This window comes from Pygocentrus nattereri, chromosome 4, assembly GCF_015220715.1.
Source record: "Pygocentrus nattereri isolate fPygNat1 chromosome 4, fPygNat1.pri, whole genome shotgun sequence".
In the NCBI taxonomy this organism is placed as follows: domain Eukaryota; kingdom Metazoa; phylum Chordata; class Actinopteri; order Characiformes; family Serrasalmidae; genus Pygocentrus; species Pygocentrus nattereri.
Window position 1 is genome coordinate 37,907,771 of NC_051214.1, and position 19,559 is coordinate 37,927,329.

At 37.2% G+C, this 19,559-nt stretch overlaps 1 protein-coding gene across 2 annotated transcripts in view; it reads right to left on the bottom strand.

The window, feature by feature from the left end:
* Positions 1 to 18,082, bottom strand: part of gmds (GDP-mannose 4,6-dehydratase) — a 70,033-nt gene extending 51,951 nt beyond the window's left edge. Inside the window, exons 1-5 of one of the 2 annotated variants that reach the window (XM_017682016.2) lie at positions 17,882 to 18,082; positions 9,109 to 9,153; positions 8,756 to 8,843; positions 8,044 to 8,064; positions 6,866 to 6,975 (exon numbers count right to left, since the gene is read on the bottom strand). In XM_017682016.2, coding sequence (XP_017537505.1) covers positions 6,866 to 6,975; positions 8,044 to 8,064; positions 8,756 to 8,843; positions 9,109 to 9,153; positions 17,882 to 17,977 — 360 coding nt within the window. In that variant the 5' untranslated portion in view covers positions 17,978 to 18,082. The remainder of the gene's footprint in view (positions 1 to 6,865; positions 6,976 to 8,043; positions 8,065 to 8,755; positions 8,844 to 9,108; positions 9,154 to 17,881) is intronic. The other variant, XM_017682025.2, reaches the window with a different exon arrangement.
* Between the last annotated feature and the right edge of the window lie 1,477 nt (positions 18,083 to 19,559).

Consider the following 19,559-nt stretch of genomic DNA (forward strand, 5'->3'; position numbering starts at 1 on the left):
AATTTAATAGAAAAAATGGACTGGTATTGGTATTGACTGACAATTAACTATTATATAATTAACTATTATATAATAATTAATAAATATTTCAGACTTTCTTTACTGACAGTAATCTTGTGCCATCTCTAGGCAGAAATATTCCTATATAGTTGTCAGGAGCAGTGCATTACCAGCAAAAATTATTTTGTGTTAAAATCTGTATTTTTCATCATTGTGTAACTTACATTTGAGTCATGGTCATAGGACAAGAGACCACCGTCTGATTCTGATCTATCCCTCTCTCTTTCTCTGTTAACTTGGTGTTGACAGCAGCTAACAGCTTCCACATGTGATTATCCCTCCCTGTGAACCAGCACACCTCTCCCCCTGAAACACCCATGCACACACATATACACATGTATGTTGTGTCATCTCAGCTGACAGGTGCTGTTAGAAGTTTGAAAGACAGCATGGAGTTATTATGTGGGTAACTATATGTCAGAACAGTTATGCACATACCAAACAATGACAACACACTGACAACCTTCAGCACTGTGCTGAGACGTGCACCATGGAACATCAGAGAAACAATGCAGCAAATCGCTGAGCATCAACCAACACTAATTTACTACAGATGCCTTTCTATTTTTTGATCAAACATTTGCTTGTGTAGAGTATACTTGTGCCCCCTTCACTTGGAATATTATGCCCCCTCATTTTCACAGCATTCCTACATGCTACCCTTCTGTTTGGTTAATTTTCCGGGACATATAGGAAGGCTTTTACCGTCTAACTTATACTAATCCAATAACAATGTAGACCTTTCCCTAAGCACAGTAATGAAAGAAAGTGGAGGAAAAGTGAAACTTCGCTGGACACAGATCCATCATTAGCATTGATGCCATAGTAAACTTTGTCTTTCTTTCATGAGTGCTTATTGCTTGTCACAGCATGCTATGCCCTTTCTGCAGTGCAACATTTTATTAAGTAGGGTATTCAACAGCAGAATGTGTAATATAAGTCGCCAAAATTATGTTGTCAACTACTTTTTATAGCCGTGAATATGTATGTGTGTATTTGGTGATGTAGCTTGAATTCAGTTTGATGAAAGCCTAGAGCCAAGTGGAACCAGGTTAGCCTGGCATTCTCATATCACCTACAGTTATGTGCAAAATAATTGCAGTGTGTTTAAAGCAACTGAGAAAAAGCTCAATCCTCAATAGCATTTATTTCTATGTACATAAAGGCACTGGGAGCACTGCACATTTAATTCCAAATGAAAACATGAACAAAATATACATGTTTAAACTGAAAATGAAGGAAAAAAAGAATAGCTGTTCAAAAAAAAGCAGTGTCTACATTTTCATTTACAAACTCTAATATGTACAGTATAAACTGAAATTTGTTTACAGATTTAGCTTTTCTGTTAATCACTGAACTAATATTTAGTTGTATAACCTTTATTTCTGATAACTGGTTTATATCTGCATGGCATGGAGCCCAAGCTGACTGGACTACATTCCACAGTTCTTCTGCATTTTTAGGTTTTGCTTCAAAAACAGCATTTTTGCATGTCACTGCACAAATTCTCAATCGGATTGAGGTTTGGGCTTGAGCTGGCCACTTCATAACGTCAATCTTATTTGTCTGGAACCAGGATGTTGCCCGCTTGCTGGTGTGTTTGGGGTCCTTGTACTGCTGAAACACCCATATCAAGGGCATTTTGTCTTCAGCATAAGGCAACATGACCTCTTTCAGTATTTTGATATATTCAAACTGGTCCATGGTGCCCGGTATGCGATAAATGGGCCCGACTCCAAAGTATGTGAAACATCCCAAACCATTATGCTTGCATCTCCATGTTTTACAGTCTTCACAGTGTACTGTGGCTTGAATTCAGTGTTAATGGGTCATCTCACAAACTGTCTGTGGCCTTTAGACCCAATAAGGACAATCTTGCTCTCATCTGTCCATAGAATGTTGCGCCACTTCTCTTTAGGCCAGTCATTGTGTTCTTTGGCAAAGGAACCTTTTCAACATGTCCTTTTTTCAGCAGTGGTACTTTATGAGGGTTTCTTGCAAATAGTTTGGCTTCATGTAGGCGTTTTCTGATTGTTGCAGTACTCACAGGCAACTGAAGATCTTTGATTTCCCTGGAGCTGATCATTGGATGCTTCTTCGTCATTCTTGTTATTCTGTGATCTATGCAGATGGTAGTATTTCTTTTCTTACTGTGTTTTGGGTTTTGTTTGCCATTTTAAAACATTGGAGATCATTTTAGCTGAGCAGCCAATTATTTTCTGCAATTCTTTGTTTTCCCCTCTCCAATTAACTTCTTGACCAAAGTTCCTTCTCCTTTGGTACAATGCCTGGAACAACCCATTTTACTCAGTGAGCAAGGGCTAAAACCAGCAGGTACAACATTGGCCACCCTCCTTCTTTAAAGAAAGGCCATAATTGACACCCATTTCTTCACAGAATGAATGACCTCACTAATTGAACTCCACACTGCTATTAATTTGAACACACCCCTTTCATTAAATGAGTCATTTACACACAATTAGCAGTGCATGGCATGACTGGTGATTCTGTTGCCCATTACTCAGCTACATGTAGTCATGAATTTTTTCCCCATATTGTATTATCTTTTCTTCCTCATTATTGTCTGAAACTTCAGTTTACACATCCTAACTTTTTCAAATACTCTCTTTACATACATGTTTTATTAGCACTCAAAGTGCTATAACAGACATGGAGGGAGATCTTTTTCTTCAGAAAGCAAAAGCTGCCTGAGGGAATGGACACGAGACAGGAATGTGTCAATTTACTCCCACCCAAAAGAACGAGACAGACATTACTCTCTTATACAAAATAGCTACTCAGAAATCTTCAATCAAGAGTGCATGAGTGTGTGTGTGGGAGCATGAGAGAGAGAGAGAGAGAGAGAGAGAGAGAGAGAGAGAGAGAGAGAGAGAGAGAGAGAGAGAGAGAGAGAGAGAGAGAGAGAGAGAGAGAGAGAGAGAGAGAGAGAGAGAGAGAGAGAGAGAGAAAAAAAAAATACACCTGTAAAGTATGCTGTAGTCTTGAAAGACTTTATACTGTCAGTCTCAACAGTTCCAGACAAGCTTGGTACTGATGGACCACTATCTTTCCACATCATTAGACATCTTTAACCACTGCAGTATGCAAGCAATACAATCAAATTCGGCCCATAAATCTGTCACAAGTGATAAAAATCTGGAGGGGTGTTTCTGTCATGAGAAACCATCTATTCTCAATTTTGGTGCATTCCACTACCACCAGCTCTTTAGTGGTTGAAATCATACTAAATGCTTTCATAAACATTAAGCTTATGTTTATCCAGGACCAAAATAAAATTTAATTCAGACCATGACATTTTAAGACGTAGTCAAGTGTTATAACTAAAGAAATGTAAAACCAGGGCAACTGAACTCCTGGATTGTAGGAAATATTTAGTGTGACGAGCAAAAAAGGGAGAAGAAAAAAAAACAAAAAAAAAAAAACAAGATCACTAGACATACAATTTTCTTTTGGAGCTGAAAGAGGCATTCCTCCCCCCAGAAGCACATGCAGGAACAAGCAGCTTTAAAATAAAAGCTCCACAACTTACACATGTCATTATAATGGAATACTGAATGAGGAATATATCTGTTAAAAAGGTAATGGAGCTTTACACACAGACATTATAAAGCAGCATGTTTGTGTGTGTGTGTGTGTGTGTGTGTGTGTGTGTGTGTGTGTGTGTGTGTGTGTGTGTGTGAGAGAGAGAGAGAGAGAGAGAGAGACCTAACTTGGCATGTATTCAAAGAAGCAATTACAAAACAAAAAACATACCTAATAACCTGTCTATAGTCATCTGTTGCCACAGGATAGTACTTACTTCCAATTAATGGTACTTACGTCCACTTATCAGGTTTGGGGTAAGTTTACATACCCAAATGGTCATAATTCTTCATATGCTCAATTTACAATTTCTCTTTAATTTCTTAGAATGAGAGAAAAAAAACACACTCTTGTTCTTGTGCTTTTTGGGTCTGACATGCACAAATAACATCTGTTCTATTTGGCTGCCCTGTACTGTGCCTCATTCAAAAAAGCAGTTCATGCTCTACTCTGTAGGCTTCATGTCAGGATGTCAGGGTGTTGGTACTTGTGACACCACAAAAACAAATTCCAAATTGGCTGTTTTTGCAGCTTACTTTTCATGGTTCATTATGAAACTTTAGCAATATTTGCATAGCATGTCAAAATGTTATCGTCTATTATTATTATTACTAGTACTACTAATAATAGTAGTACTATTGTATTAATTTCCCCTTCTCCTCCTTACTATGATGCGTGTGTGTTTAGAATGTGTTCTTTGATTAGCCTTGAACAGACCAACTCATATCATGGTTAATCTACTGGCAACACTTAACAGGATTTTATACCTAATCACTGTCACAGTTCTTTACTGTGTGCACTATTTGAATTAAACACTAGAATATAGGAGCTGCTGAGGTTATGCCCCTCACAAGGTGGGTAGGTAAGGTAAGAATGCTAAGAGCATTAATGATCTTAATTCACATAATTTGAATAACCTAACCCCACTCTTTTTTTTTTTTTTTAAAAACACCCCACACACAAAGAGGCAAAGTATGAGTAAATAAAAGGAGGTAAGCACAGAAGTAAAATATATTGGTTAATATCCTCTTTCATCTACTGCAAACTATAACCTCACACACAGCAGCACACTGCTGACCCCTATGTGCAACAACAGGAAACTGTATACACACATATTTTAAAACACTTAACACATCAAACTGATAGTAGACTTTGTGTTGAGCAAGCCAGCAGCAGAACTCCAACCAACTCCAGACAGCACCAAGGGTACTGTAAAACTCAGGTGGAACGGTCAAAGTCTCTCTTTTTTTTTTTTTTCTTACAGCAGTGTTGAGTGTGTGTTTACTGATAGCATCCTTAATTCAGAAATGCACAAAGGTATTTTGGATGCAAACCTGCAGAAATCAGCAAAGAAACTGCTCAAACAATAATGATCTGAAAGAAGACCAGTTGCCTTTTGAAAGAATACTTTGCCAAAAACAAAATTACAGTGCTGGAAGGGTTTGTTTAACTTGGATTGACATTTTGTTTCTTAACACAATGAACTCAATACATTTTTAAATATGGTGCAAATGTCCACATAATTTTTGATGACACTGGATATTCTGTGTATAAACCATGTTTATTAATATCTCCCCATAGTGCAAAACAATGGCAGCTATCTGAGAAGGCATGGTATTCTATGATTTGTGGAGAAAAAGATATTGAAGAAATGTGCGGTAAAGTGTTGCCGGTGGCATGCTGGACTGCAGAGAATACCACTTACCATTAAACCTACTACACAATAAAACGGCATGGGGCCACCCATAATGCTCCTCTGCCTTGCATGCAGCATTTTACTACTGTTTCATTGAAAAGTATCACCTCCAAAGCTGAAGCTTACAGTCTTAGCTAGCTGAACAGAGAATAGAGTGTTTTATATACTAGTTTTTATTAGTGATTCTCCACTGAAAACAGTTTCCAGTAGAGTAAACAGACCTGATCTGGGTATGGGATTAGTTTATAGTGGTATAAAAGGTGCACAGCCCCATGATCACACTGATAAGAGAACTGTGCATCACTTGTTTCATCAGGCAACAGGTTGCAGACAAGGTACTGATAGGGCATAAAAAGAAACTCATTTACATTTAAATGAATGTGCTGCCACACCTAATTTTCTATCAGTTTTATCTCATCTGAATTATTCAAGTCAGTTCTGTTTCACCCATTCAATTCCACCCCACTGAAACTAACTTTTAGGTAATACGTTAATTTTACACTATTCATCTGCCATGTAACAATGTACCCCATATGTGCATATACAGATGTCACAGGCACTGAGTGATGAATTATTAATTTTTGGAAACGTGCCACTGTTTATTTTTTACTGGTGTTAACAGCATGACAAAAGAAGAGAATGTACATTTGTACCAACACTTTAGTCACAGTTTTGTATTTTCACCAGTATGATTTTCACATAATTATATTCAGAATCAATCCTCTTCAGAATCATTCTGTTCACACATTATTTTGCAGGTAACATCAATATGATGATTCAGATTAGTCATCAGACAGAGTAGTTTTCAGTTTCTGCTGTTACAGACATGTACTTTCATTAAATGTATTTAAAACATTTTTGTGTTGTTCAAAGCTAAAACAAATTACTCACTTTTTACTGTTCCATTTCATTCTCAAATGGGAACATTTACCAGGATGACTTTTCTCTAGCCAGTGAGAGCAAACCCAAAGGATTGATGAAACATGAGTGACTAGTACAGTGCGTCTAGGAAAAGCTTTCAACGTTTGTTATAACTCACCACTTTCTCTTTATATCCCTCATTTTATTACTCATTTTTTTCCTCTTAATTTTACTCTCTTGACTCTCAACAGCCTTTGCACTCATTACTCAGAGTTCATAAAAGTGCCCACACAGGTCCACTCTCTCACACAGACACAAAGTCAATTCATCTAATGGCCAACCCACTGAAACTTCTTTCTGACCACCTCCCAAATGACTAGACCTTAGGAGTCTCTATGAGAGAACAGAGAATAAAAAAAAAGCTACATCTCCTTCTAACTACTAGACCAGATCACTGGCTGACCTCACACACAGAGACACAAATTACAGTCATTAAAAAGCAACTTGTGTGTCTGTATGTGTGTATCCTGGATGATGTAAGACTATAACAAAAGTTAACTGAGAAAGAGAATCTGTCAGTCACACCTACAAACACAAACAATGGTAACATAAGATGAAAAACCTCTGAAAGGATGTGGGTTTTACCTTGACGTGGCTCTGTGCTCCCAGGTTGTAGATTTCTGTGGGTTTCACTTCATTGATAATTTTCACCAGGCAAGTGCTGTCAGTCAAGTCTCCATAGTGCAACTTCATGTCTATAATACACACACACACACACATATGCACGCAAGCAGATACACAACATGTAACTGACATTCCAGAGCAACATTAATGTGGTTTAACTGTGGTTTGATAGACTGTTCAGTAGGAAAGTGTATGAAGATATTAATTAAAGAACAAATGAAAAAAAAAGAAAGAAGAAATAAAGATTTAACGCATTTTATAGAGGAAATCATTAAGAGTTTCATCATATACATTACAGTTGGCTCTATTCATAGACATCTAAAAGCTGAACAAGTGTGCTGCTTCCTATCAGTAATGCTTTAAACCAAGAGGCTAAAGCAACTTCACAAAGTTATTACATGGAAAGGTTATGAATATGCTGGCTGACATCAGAAACTGTTTTACAATTTTTCTGTAGCACAATGCGCAAGATAATGAATAACAATCTTTTTATAAACAGTTTACGCTAATAGTCTTCGTGTTGTCTTTTCACACTTACCAAAACCGAATATCACAATGCACATCATGTATCACAAAATGTCTAAGTACGGCGATGTTATATTTTGACATTATCCAGCCCTAACATCCCTAAAGCGGGGTCCTGTCAATAAACTGGGCACCGTAAAGAGATTAGAAAATATATGGTGCAACTAAACATGTTCCAAGCTTGCTAATACTGCACTGTGGAAATTTAGTTAAACTTCTACCTCTGCAGTTTTAATAATAATTGCTGTACTACTTAATCTCTCACTCTCCCTCTCATGCACACATACACACGACATACATCCACTCCCAAAACAGAATCTCTAACAAGAAAAAAGCAGAGATCATGCAAGCAAATACAACAGGTCCAATCACTACACAGGGCAGCTCGAAGAGCCAACTGAAGATAAGATATCCCACTGACTGTCAGAAACATCCCCGTAAATCACCTGTAGAGTTGAGAGGTATCAAGTCTGGTTTTCATGTTCAATGCCATTTTTATAAAGCGGATTCATAAAGTGTATCATAATTAGCAAATTACAAATCATGAAAACCAGAGAGACATGATCATGTGTCTAGTTAGGAAAAAAAAATACTTGATGAAACAAATAACTTACATCCTGCTGAAGAGCGACTTCCTGTCGATGTATGGTATTAATTAGTGTCCAGTTATTTCATAAAATAGCCTATGTATTAAAGCAAGTAATTTTGTTTTATCTTAAACAACAAGCTACGTTAGAGAAGAGTTCCACTTTTTGGGCCTTTAATAACACTTATCTGAAGGTTTTCAGACATGTCGTCTTAATTTAACAATTCTTAATTTTAATTTAACTGAATAATTCTTAATTTTAATTTAATTGAGATATGTACCCAATCTGCCATTACATTAAAAACACCTTGTTTCTGCGCTCATTGTCCATTTTATCAGGTCCACTTTCCATATTGGTGCACTTTGTAGTTCTGCAATTACAGACTGGAGTCCATCTGTTGCTCTCTTTTAGCCTCCTTTACTCTGTTCTTCAAAAGGTCAGAACTCCAACAGGACCTGTTGCACTGATCATGTCCTACGTCCTAAACACATCTGCTTTCTATGATTCAAAACCAATTTAAACTAGGGATGTTACAGCTCCGAGGTGTACATTTCAAATAATATTAGAACATGAAAACAAAACAAAAAGAAATGCATGCAATTGACCTTAAAATCTCCAATGTGCTGATTAATACCAATATAAGTGCTATTAAGAACCCAAAAGACACATGAACTGGAACTCAACAAAGACAGTGCTACCATATGTTAATGTACATGTAACAATGGATAACGCAACTCACTTCCTTCAGTGTGTGTCTGTGGGTTATGGTATAGGTGCTCAATTCGGCCAGTGTTAAAGGAACTGGACCTGCGGAGGATACCGTGAACCTGTCCATACAAACAGAGACAGAGAGGGGGAAAGAGAGAGTAGCGTTTACTAAAAAGCAGTGTTCACTGTGTTTTTCATTCTAACCAAATAAACTTCAATTTGCTGTAAATGTTTACACAATATGAAATTAGCAAGAACAGTGCTTAGGGAAAGGGAGTTTGCAAGTGTGTGTGTGCGTGCATGCGTGTGTGCGCGCCTGTATCCTGAACTTAAAGGGGTTTGAATGCCCAGTGTTCCTTAATGAACAGGTGTTTCTCCTCTTACCTCGTAGCCTTTCTCCAACAGAAACTCTGCCAAGTACGAGCCATCCTGTAACCACACAGACCACACATTCATTCATATGAAACACACACAAATACACTTTTATACTTTCTGGTACAAATGAAATGACCCAGGAGTTTAAGCAATACAATGACCATTTCTTTCTAAGTTTCACTAGTACCCTGAGAGCACAGCTATAAACTCCCACACTTGACCAGTGCGGTAACAGATCTAATGAATGTGAATTCAAAGTAGTTGAACGGAAATGTCACATGGACAAACATGGTCAAATCCGGGCTTGTGCTGGCCAGTGAGTGCAATGTTACCCTAACTGGTTATCTATATATGGATACTATACTAATAGGGTATAAAGTAATCTGCAAATGAAGGTTTCCATTAAAAAACAAGGTCTGTTTTCATATATATCATGTATATATGCATGTGAGAGAAAGAAAGGCTGAGTGATGGGAAATAGCAGTATCACAAGTTTTTGTTTTCCTTTTCAGGTTTTTAATTCTGTCTTGTGCCCTTTACTTATAATATCCAGGACCTAACAGGTAAAGCCAGTGCATGACATTTGTCTGACTACATCACATTTCTTTGACAGAATAGTTTAGAATTCATAAAAATGAGGCAACATTGAAGTTTCCCCTCATGGAAATGTGCTTTCTGTCTGGTTCCCTTCAGAATAAGTGGAACAAAAAAAGTCCACTCATAACAAGCTATCACAGGTTAATAAGACATTCCACCAGCTTAGAGTAAAGGTTCTCAAGAAGTCAAGGACTCATTAACTTTATTAATGCTAACTAAAATATCATCTAATACCATTATATGTTTAGAAAATATCAATATCGTTAATATAACCTAGCACTATGTAGGTGGTTGTGTTTTAAGTGTGCATGTTATGGAAAAGAGCATTGCATCAATAAAATCAATAAGCACATGCTCTCTATCACCCTCACTGGTGCACCCTCTCTCTTACTCTCACTATCTCTCCCATTCATTCCCTCGTTTCATTTTCCTTCTCAGACTTCCCAACCGCACATTCTAGCATTCTAGAACTCTGGAACATTCCACTCTGGCCATGGCATTCCGCCCCCCGCTTCCTGCTGGGGTGATACAGGCACAGCCCCAAAGACCTCTGGGAAAAATGAGAGAGGAGCTCTGGCATTCCAGAAAGTGTGTGTCTTACTTGGACCGCTTTGTAAGACAGAGGTGTGTCCACAGACACGTTTCTGTTTCCTGCACACATTTCAATGCACACTTAAGTCCAAGTGCTCCACGTATTGCACACATTGTTCCCAGCAAGTGTAGCATCATATTAATCTGTTTCATTCACATATTCACAGCTATAGTAATCACTTTCTGCTCTGTCTACACACAAATGTGATGGTGAATAATTAAAATATTAAAGAATGAAAAACAGTTTTCGAAAAACAGAAACAATGTGTTTTGATTCACAGTTAGTCCCCAACATTTAAGAGCATAGTGAATAACACAGTGTTCCACACACTGAAGACCAGGTTTAATTTCCCTATTTAGGTCTTAACAGCGCCCCCATAGTAAATGTTAATGATGTCATTTGCCAGACACTGAAGCAATTAAAGACTGACATATCAGTTAGCTGACACAGGGTTGCATTAAAACTAGGGATGCTTTAATAAGTTTTCAGACAGCGTACAAGCACTTTTTTTAGCACTAGTCAATACCGAGTCCTATTAATTACTTACTTACTTACTGAGTGCAATGTACTTAAACAATTAAATCTTTAAAATCTAGCTTTTAGATTTTAAATGAAGGGCATTAGCTAGCTTGAATCGACCATCACTGCAGTGGACAGCAGGTTTTTTCTACCTCAGAAAAGCACTCCTCTACAGCTGTACAAACATTTCATAGTTTTGTTCATCTGTTTCTTTCAACAACAATCTCTGTGGCAAAGTGACCGGAAGAATCCCATCCGAGGCTAATTCAAAGAGCTAATTTGTGGAGTTTTAGGTCATGCTGAAGTCTTTTGTGTGACTGACTTGGTTGTGCTGTAGTTCAATGTCCTCTAAATATATTTATTTACAATAAATCACATTGTGTGATTTTGGAACCATAGAGAAAGTATCACTCCTCTGTGAGAAGAGACCCTCTGACACTTCCACCTTGAGTCGTTTGTTCATCAGCACATACACCAATTAGGCTTACGTCACATGGTATCGGATGTTGATATCAGTAAATTCTTATGAGTATGGGTAAATGAGCACACGAAAGGGCCAATCGAGTAACAATATCGAAATCGATGCATCCTTAAATAAATTTTAATAAATAATTTTTGCCTTCGTTTTTCTGTTAGTTGTTGCTGCATCAAACTACAGCACAAAGTGTTTCACCGTCCCAATGAAGAAAATGATGTCGTAAGGGCACAGGAGGGCTTTACATGATACCTACTATTCTTGAACTGTATCCTTGTTTATTCCTTATGTTAAATTCAAATAAACATTAAATTACAAAAAAGAAAGGAAAATTGCAGCAGGGTCAAGTAGTGATGTCGCATAAGACAGAGGAACAGGCTATCAGTGGGGCATTCTAAAGTGTCTGCGAGTGCACGGCTGTGTGGGTGTATATATGATGGCCATTGGCAAACTACAGTGTGGACTCATAACCCTCTCTGATAAATGGTCCTTATCTGCACACTGGGACTGTTGGGAAATGTGGTCTGTTTCCCTCAGATTACACTTTCAGACAGGAAACCCAGACAGATATGGCATTCCAATCACAGCGTACACACTTACACATGCGCGCACACATACACCATTCTCTTATAGTCTTCTAAATGTTCCAAAGTCACAGTTAATTCACAGTGAACTCTGGGGGTTATTTCCTTTTCTTGCAATGCAATGACTATTCCATTGATAAGAAGTAAGGGTGTGATGTACTCAATTTGTTTTCTCCAAATCTGCCCAGATGACTAAAAAATAATCTTACCTACACTGACTTATTTGGAAACACCTCTAGCAGCATAATCATCATCATCATCATCATCATCATCATCATCATCATCATCAACATCCTGTAGGAAAATTTTGTAAAATCCTGTAACATTAGTCCATCACAAACACAAAGATTGCTAATCAAGACAGGATTACTCTGCCAGTCTAAAGGGGCTTTGATGAGTTTACACTGTGAAAACCAGAGTGGTAAAGAGAATGAAAACAAATCCAACAAAACTGCTGCAAATGACCAGGTTCTGTAATCAAAGTGTGAAAGTTTGTAATACATGTTTATTTCCCTGTGTGAGAAAACGAGTCAATTATATGATGCTCTTACACTGTCACAAGTGTTCTGGACAAAGACACACAAAACGTGTTGTTTTAATGGTCCATGCACTCATAAACTGGTATATAACACAGTACTGTGCAAAATTTTTAGGCACCTAAGCAAAACAATTTACCTCAGCAGTGAGTTTATCACAATATACATTACAATAAAGTCATATTCATAATTCAAATAAACAGAAAAACTATAAAAAGTAACAAGAATTCCTTGGGTCCATATTTTTCCTTGTCACCTTCACAGCCACCACAGAGACTGGTTAATATCATCAGTTACATCATGAGCACAGCTTAATGAAGCACTGATTGGTCAAACCAGGAGCTGCTTTTTAATTACATATAATATTGGGCTTCCTCGAGGAGAGGTTTGAAAATGGTTAAACAAACACACTGACATCCAGAAAATCACTATTTATATATAATCATTATTGATTAATATTCTATACATTTTATTTATTCAATATATTAACACTTTTCTCAGCAAATAAACACATACTACACAAATAAATAGATTTTGAAAATGTGTCTTGGGTGCCTAAGCCTTTCACACAGTGTGTGTGTGATTGTGTGTGTGTGTCATTTTTGTAATTTTTCTGTTTTTCAATTCCATGATGATTGGACCAAAAATTCTGGTTCCATTAACTTATATTAAAAGTAGAGCATGTTTTTTTTTCCTTCTCCTGTAAAGTTACAATTTTGGAGATGCAAGGTTTTGATCTGACAACAGCAATATATAATATTGATATACCATTAATCATAATTATAATCATAATCATAATTGAGCCAGGTCATTGGAGCAAGTGGTGAATAATCATAGATAAATGTAAAATATATGTATTACATTTATCTATGATTACTCACCACTTGCTCCAATGACCTGGCTCAATTATGAGAAGTTAATAATGCCCTCTGCTGTTTGAACAATGAACTTCACTTGCCATCAAGGGAAGGTCCCTGGGCCTTTTTCCTTTAAACCCTATTAGATAAAAATAAAAAAAATTAAATATTAACCAATTCCAATCATTTATCATTCCAATTTATTTTAATATGTCAAATATAAGTGCATACACTGGTGCCAGTAAAAATCAGTACATAAAATCTGATTAAATATCAGTGTTTGAAATATTCATGACTTGACTTTCACACACTTGCTGATAAAAGCACTGTGTAATTCTCTTCAGAGAAATTTTGTGAAATGTGCAGATTCTAAACTCTCATTCCACACTATTCATTTTTACATGACCACTGTCCAATCTCTCTATCTCTTAGAATTGAATAAGTTTGTCATTGCGCTTTTAAGACTGATATGCATAAACGACTTCTGTACAGATTAAGTACCAAGAACTGTACCTCATCGCAAAAAGCAGTGCATGCTGAATCACTTATAATCTAAATTTGAATGAATGAGACTGAACTCTTGTGGGCTAAATAAGAAAATAAACATATTTACATATTTCCACGACATAACAAAAACAGACAGACTGTTTTTAATTCATTATCACCTTAGTCGGCATGTGTGGACTGTATAGGCTAGGGTTGTACATGGGAATAAAATTAAATAGGCCTACAACGAATTGTCAAAATCTAAGACAAAATAATTAAGTCAAATAATTTTAATGGTAATGAAATAAAAAATATTCATTAAAAACACTGTTCCTTACATTCTTCTACACCATTCAGCACAAATGTTCAAACCATGCGAGGAACTATAAATTAACAGTGAAAAAGAGTAGCTGTGTGGATCAAATTCATGGTTTCCACAAAGGATACTGGAGTGACTGACAATCTATTCATGCCCGGTAACAAGAGGGGATACAACATCCAAGAGGGTCTCCATAGTTTAAATAATTTTTTTTAATTCACAAACAGTGCAAAATTGAAAAGCACAACTACAACCAATAGAACTCTTCCTTAGATAATGTTGTTAATTTGTTAATTGTTAGCCTTTTTAGAATAATCTGTTATGTCATAATTGTGTTATAGTTTATTGTATTCCTATGTTTCTTATTTTTCTAATTTTGTTGCATTCTTCTGTGATTTTGCTTTTGTTTTATAATCTCTTTTTTGCCTTTTATTTCTGTAAAGCATTGTGAGCTTTACTTCATGTGAAAGAAGCTTCTTATAACTGTTCTTTCTCTTAGCAATATTATTACAGTAATACATTATTATATGTAATATATATTATAGGCATCATATTGCCATTTAAACATCGTGTTTCATATACAATGTATCATTGTGACTGGCTTATTCCATGTGGGAATCGCTATGTGGTAAGCCACCAACCAAGAACAGAAGTGGACACAAGTGCAAAGCAGTAGAGGCTCTCAGGGTGAATAGAGGACTCGAGACAATAATTAACTAAAAGGAGAAATGGAAAGCTCTAGAAAAGCTCAAAGCCAGAGAGGGAACCAAACCTCTGACCTCTGAGCTGAAGAGCCAGAGTGCAAACTGGCACACTACTAAAGAGACTGGCAACATGGAAACCCAAGGTTAACAACTTAAAACATGAATGTAAAACAAAAAATATTTTAAGAGGTTACCAGCTTATTCAAGAGCACTTGCACATGGCCATGTGAACTTAGGACTGAGCAGAGAGTTGCATGTGAAGTGTCCTTAAATAGGGTGGTGAACAGCTGACAACAGCCAGCCCTAATCAGCCTGGCTCAGTTCTCTGTCTCCCTCTGGTGGCTGGGGGTGGCCTAGCAGGAGACCAGAATGTTACATACAATGATGGAAGCCAAGTTCAAAAAATGGATAAAAATCACACAGCATGACTAGCTATGTATTTACAGGTTGCTGTTGGAGTCATGGCACTAATAAAATTTAAACTGCCCCTCTCTTCAGTGACAAAGGCAATGTGAAGCCTGCTCAATATTGTCCAATCTTTGAGAAACTGTCCAGTGTGAAATGTGCAAAGCAAACTAACAACTTTGAAATCCTGTTAAAGACGGATAAAGATGTGAGAGCTGCAGGTGGCTTCCTATTCGCCAGATTGTATAGCAAATTTCATAGAGTAGCCTACACAATAACAATCTGACTGGCATGCCAAAGGAAAGATTGCTGTCTAGAAGGCAGGAATCATTACAGGTCTCATGACATGATCTTATCAGGAAACCTGAGCCGCAATAGAGTTAACTAAAGATTTGTGATGTATTAAGTGCTGTTATTTATATTTATATATTTATATATATATACACATATATATATATATATATATATATATATATATATATATATATATATATATACACACACATACACACACACACATATTATGTGTGATTTATGACTTTTGATAGCATGTTTCATCTTCTATTTGCTTAATTTGCATGTGTTAATTTCATGTAAGCCTTTTTTGGGAATCAATACAGATTTCTGAAGTAGCTCAATCAACATTGAAAAGAACCTGTGTGTCCTCATATTTGTATATTTAGCAAATGCCAAATTAAATTGAAATTAAAAATATTAATAATTACATTCTCTGTTACCACACTATTCTAAAAGCCATTAGACTGCAGTATTATACCATATAGACTTTTTACCAATTTTATGAGCCATGAAAAGGGCACAAGTCATAATTCTGGATTTCTGGAGAATATATCCAAGTAACATGTAATCTGATTGATGGCCTACTTTGACCACTCCTATTCTCTGCTATGAAATTTGCAGTAATAGATGATCTATTAAAATGGTGGCTTATTAATCAGGTGCACAAGTACATAGTTTATAAAATAAAGGATTTTAGAGGGTCAAAGTACTTAGTCAAATAAAGGGAGGAGCTGAGTCAACATTACACCAACCTCCACTCCTACCCTGTGGTTAGTATTGCTTTATTGCAGTGGCAAGTGGTCGTAAGAAGGCTTTGCAGTGAAGCAGGATAAGAATATTTTAAAAAAAGTGATGGTGTTTCATTTCTCCAGTAAGTACCCTCCCTAAACAGTTTAGTGATTTGGGCCACTTGAAGGCTAAGACTGGTGCTCCCAACTTTCTTTTCCCTGATGTATGAGAACTACTGAAAGTCTTCTGGTTACTAAGAAGAGCTAGGTGCCACTAATTCACCATTGTGCAACAGAGGATTGAGTAAGCCCCTCTAATTGTTGCTTCCATATCGTTAGCACAACCACACCTCAGTAGACAATGAGGACACAGCCAAGCAGCCTGGTCAAGTCAAACAGGTTTAGTGGGTACAGCAGCCTATAAATGAAATGACGCAAATATAAATAAACGTGTTTTTAGTTATCCTGTCTGTCTTGTTTTGGTATCCTCTGCTGGTCTTGCAAAAAATGCTAAAAAGTCAAAAGAGTGGAACAAGCAACAGCAAAACAACGTGGATGCTATCAACAGCAGAATGAATGATATTAAACTGAAGAATTAGGTGGATGACTTGACCAGAAACGACATCCTTTTTATCAAATAATTTCAAAAACATTTAAACTACATTTAAACATCACAGTGTCAGAGTAGAATGTAAAACCACCAATTCAAATCTAGTATGATACACTTTGTTTTATAAACGCTAAAAGTCGTTTTACTTAACTCGTATTGTAAAGGTACCATTGTAAACGCTATGTGCCTAACGTTGCAGTTAAACGCCCAGATCTGCTCCAGAGAAACCGGACATTCAAACAAGATAAACTGGTTTCCTTCCTACTCTCGAATCTCCACGTCAGGCTGATGAGCTCTAGGTCAAAGAGACTGTGTGGCAGGTCGTGAAGAAATATTCAAGAGCAAGACACCGCACTCAGGGAGCATAAACCGAACCGGCGAACACGGCCGAATCTTCTCCGAGTCTGACACGACCGTTGTTTACACAGCATAAGCGCGTGAACTGTATTTTTAAATGTTTCATTTTTTAACGGTTGCACTGTGCGCTGATGCAAACAAGAGCAGCTTCAATGTCTATTCAATTCAAAGTTTAAGTATCTAGAGCTTTTATAACAGGCAGTCTTAAGCTTCCCTGCAGAAATATTGGTCCAGGCCCTTTAAGAATCAAGTCAGGAAAACGTTTTCCTGACTTGAAGAAGCACGGAGATGAACAACGAAGTCTCAAAGGAATCAGAAAGGGAGCGGACCCTACACTGACCTACAATACAAATACGATGAACATTTTTTTCACGTTTACAAAATCAAACAGAGGAAAGGTCAACGAGACGAACCACTGTAAAGTTATAATATTTAAACTTTACTATAAAACGTCCAGTAAGAGACCATGGTGAACTATATTCACTATAATGGGGGGGCAGTGGAGTTAAACAAATACAGACTAGGTATTTAGTTAACCACAACACGAAAACCAAATAGAGTAGGTAAGCAGAAACAGGTCAGGAGTTCGTATTTTGTTCTCATAAAGGCAATTACAAATCATGACAGGAGTTCAGGAGTCAGAGATGGTGATGAAAACCCTGCCTCGTTTCCTGGTTTCCTGGTGGTGTGACTGGGGCTAAACCAACACTGCTCACCTGCCCAGTGATGCCGGTGATGATGGCGACCTTTCTGGTCTTCGCCGCTTCGCCGTTGGCGGCACAGGCTGCAGGTTTGGCGGCGGTTTCAGCCATGGTCTCTACCGGCGGGGTTTCGGCGGTGCTCTGCTGGGATCTAAGCTTCTTTAACCGTCAACAGATGCGCGTGCTAAAACTTCACAGCTGCGCGAGGGACACATCAGAAACCCGCTGCAAGCAGCCAATCAGCGATGAGGAAGCGGGTGACGCACTACGGTGACGTGGAGACAAAATATGGCGGAAGAGCGAAAAATAATGTCACTTTACCTCGTCGAAATCACACAGCGCCTACTACAGGACACAGACATTAAAGAGGAGAACGGACGCCTTTCTCGGGCAGCTCCTCAGGCAGGTTCAGGCCGTTTGACTCGCCGTTCTGCTTCGTAACTCGCGAATGCGAAATGCGTAAGTTCAGACAATGTAATAACGTCAGCGCTTTCTAAGCCAAAACGGGTTGCGCTTAGGCTGGACGGTGTTCATAAAACTAAGTATCATAATCCAAATATGTCAGTATTAAGTGATAATTAAGCTTGCATTAATGCAGTTAATAAGTGATCATTAATAAATGCAGTGACTGATATTGAATACTGCTGCTGCAAACCTGACAAATCGTGTTGCCTTGTTAGTGTTGTAAACCTTAGCCTGACAGTCCTGAAAGAAAACCTATTTATTACCTATTGACTGCATATATTGTATTATTGAATTGTGGCCAAACCAACGGCATCCAAATGAATATTTGGAGTCTGAAAATAGGTTAACTGATAAAGTTTAGCCCTGGAAATGTCAAAATCAATAAAGAGCAAAATAACTTTACTAACCACTTCTCACAAATTCATTTCAGCTTTAACATTATATTATTTTTCATTCATAAAAACAACATACTCCCAAAAGACTCCATCATTACTTTTTTCTCTTTATTTAATTAGCATACGTTAATTTGTTGTATTCCACCATACATCAAACCAAACAGAACAAAAGAAATGTGACAAAAAAAGGCTACAGTCGGAAAAGAGAAATGAACTACATAGAACATTGTAAGAACAAAACATAACTCGTCTGTATGGTTATGACAAAAAAAAAAAAACATGTTGAGCAAACTCAACAGGTGTCTTAATACTGTAACATAGTCTCAGAGATGTACGTTTTTGATCACTGATTGTTCCTACCTGATTTAGACCTCCTCTTACAATCATCCAGATATTTAGACTCTTCATAAAACTTTGCTTTTCAAGTACATTTTGGATACAAGACAAGAAAAAATAAATAGCTCTATCTAACCCTTAAAACATAGGTAGTGTTCTGTTGATGGGTTTGCCTTCATGGAAGGTGAGTTGAGTACCCAGCAGAGAGTGTGAAAGCAGTTTTAGGTCAAAGAGCTTGCAGCAGCATTCTAGTCTCACATTACATTAAATGAATACTCCAGTGATTTTCAACCTAATCTTCATCTGCCACATCTGTAGTGGGCAATAATTTCATTGGGTTAACTGGTACCAAAACATACTTTTATGCAAAACACGTATTTGATCATACATGTATACCAAAAATCTTAGTGAATACATTTATGGCATTTGACAGACCACTCACATTATGTTACATAGATAATATAGCATTAAACGTCTCGCCAAAGCAGTTTTATTTC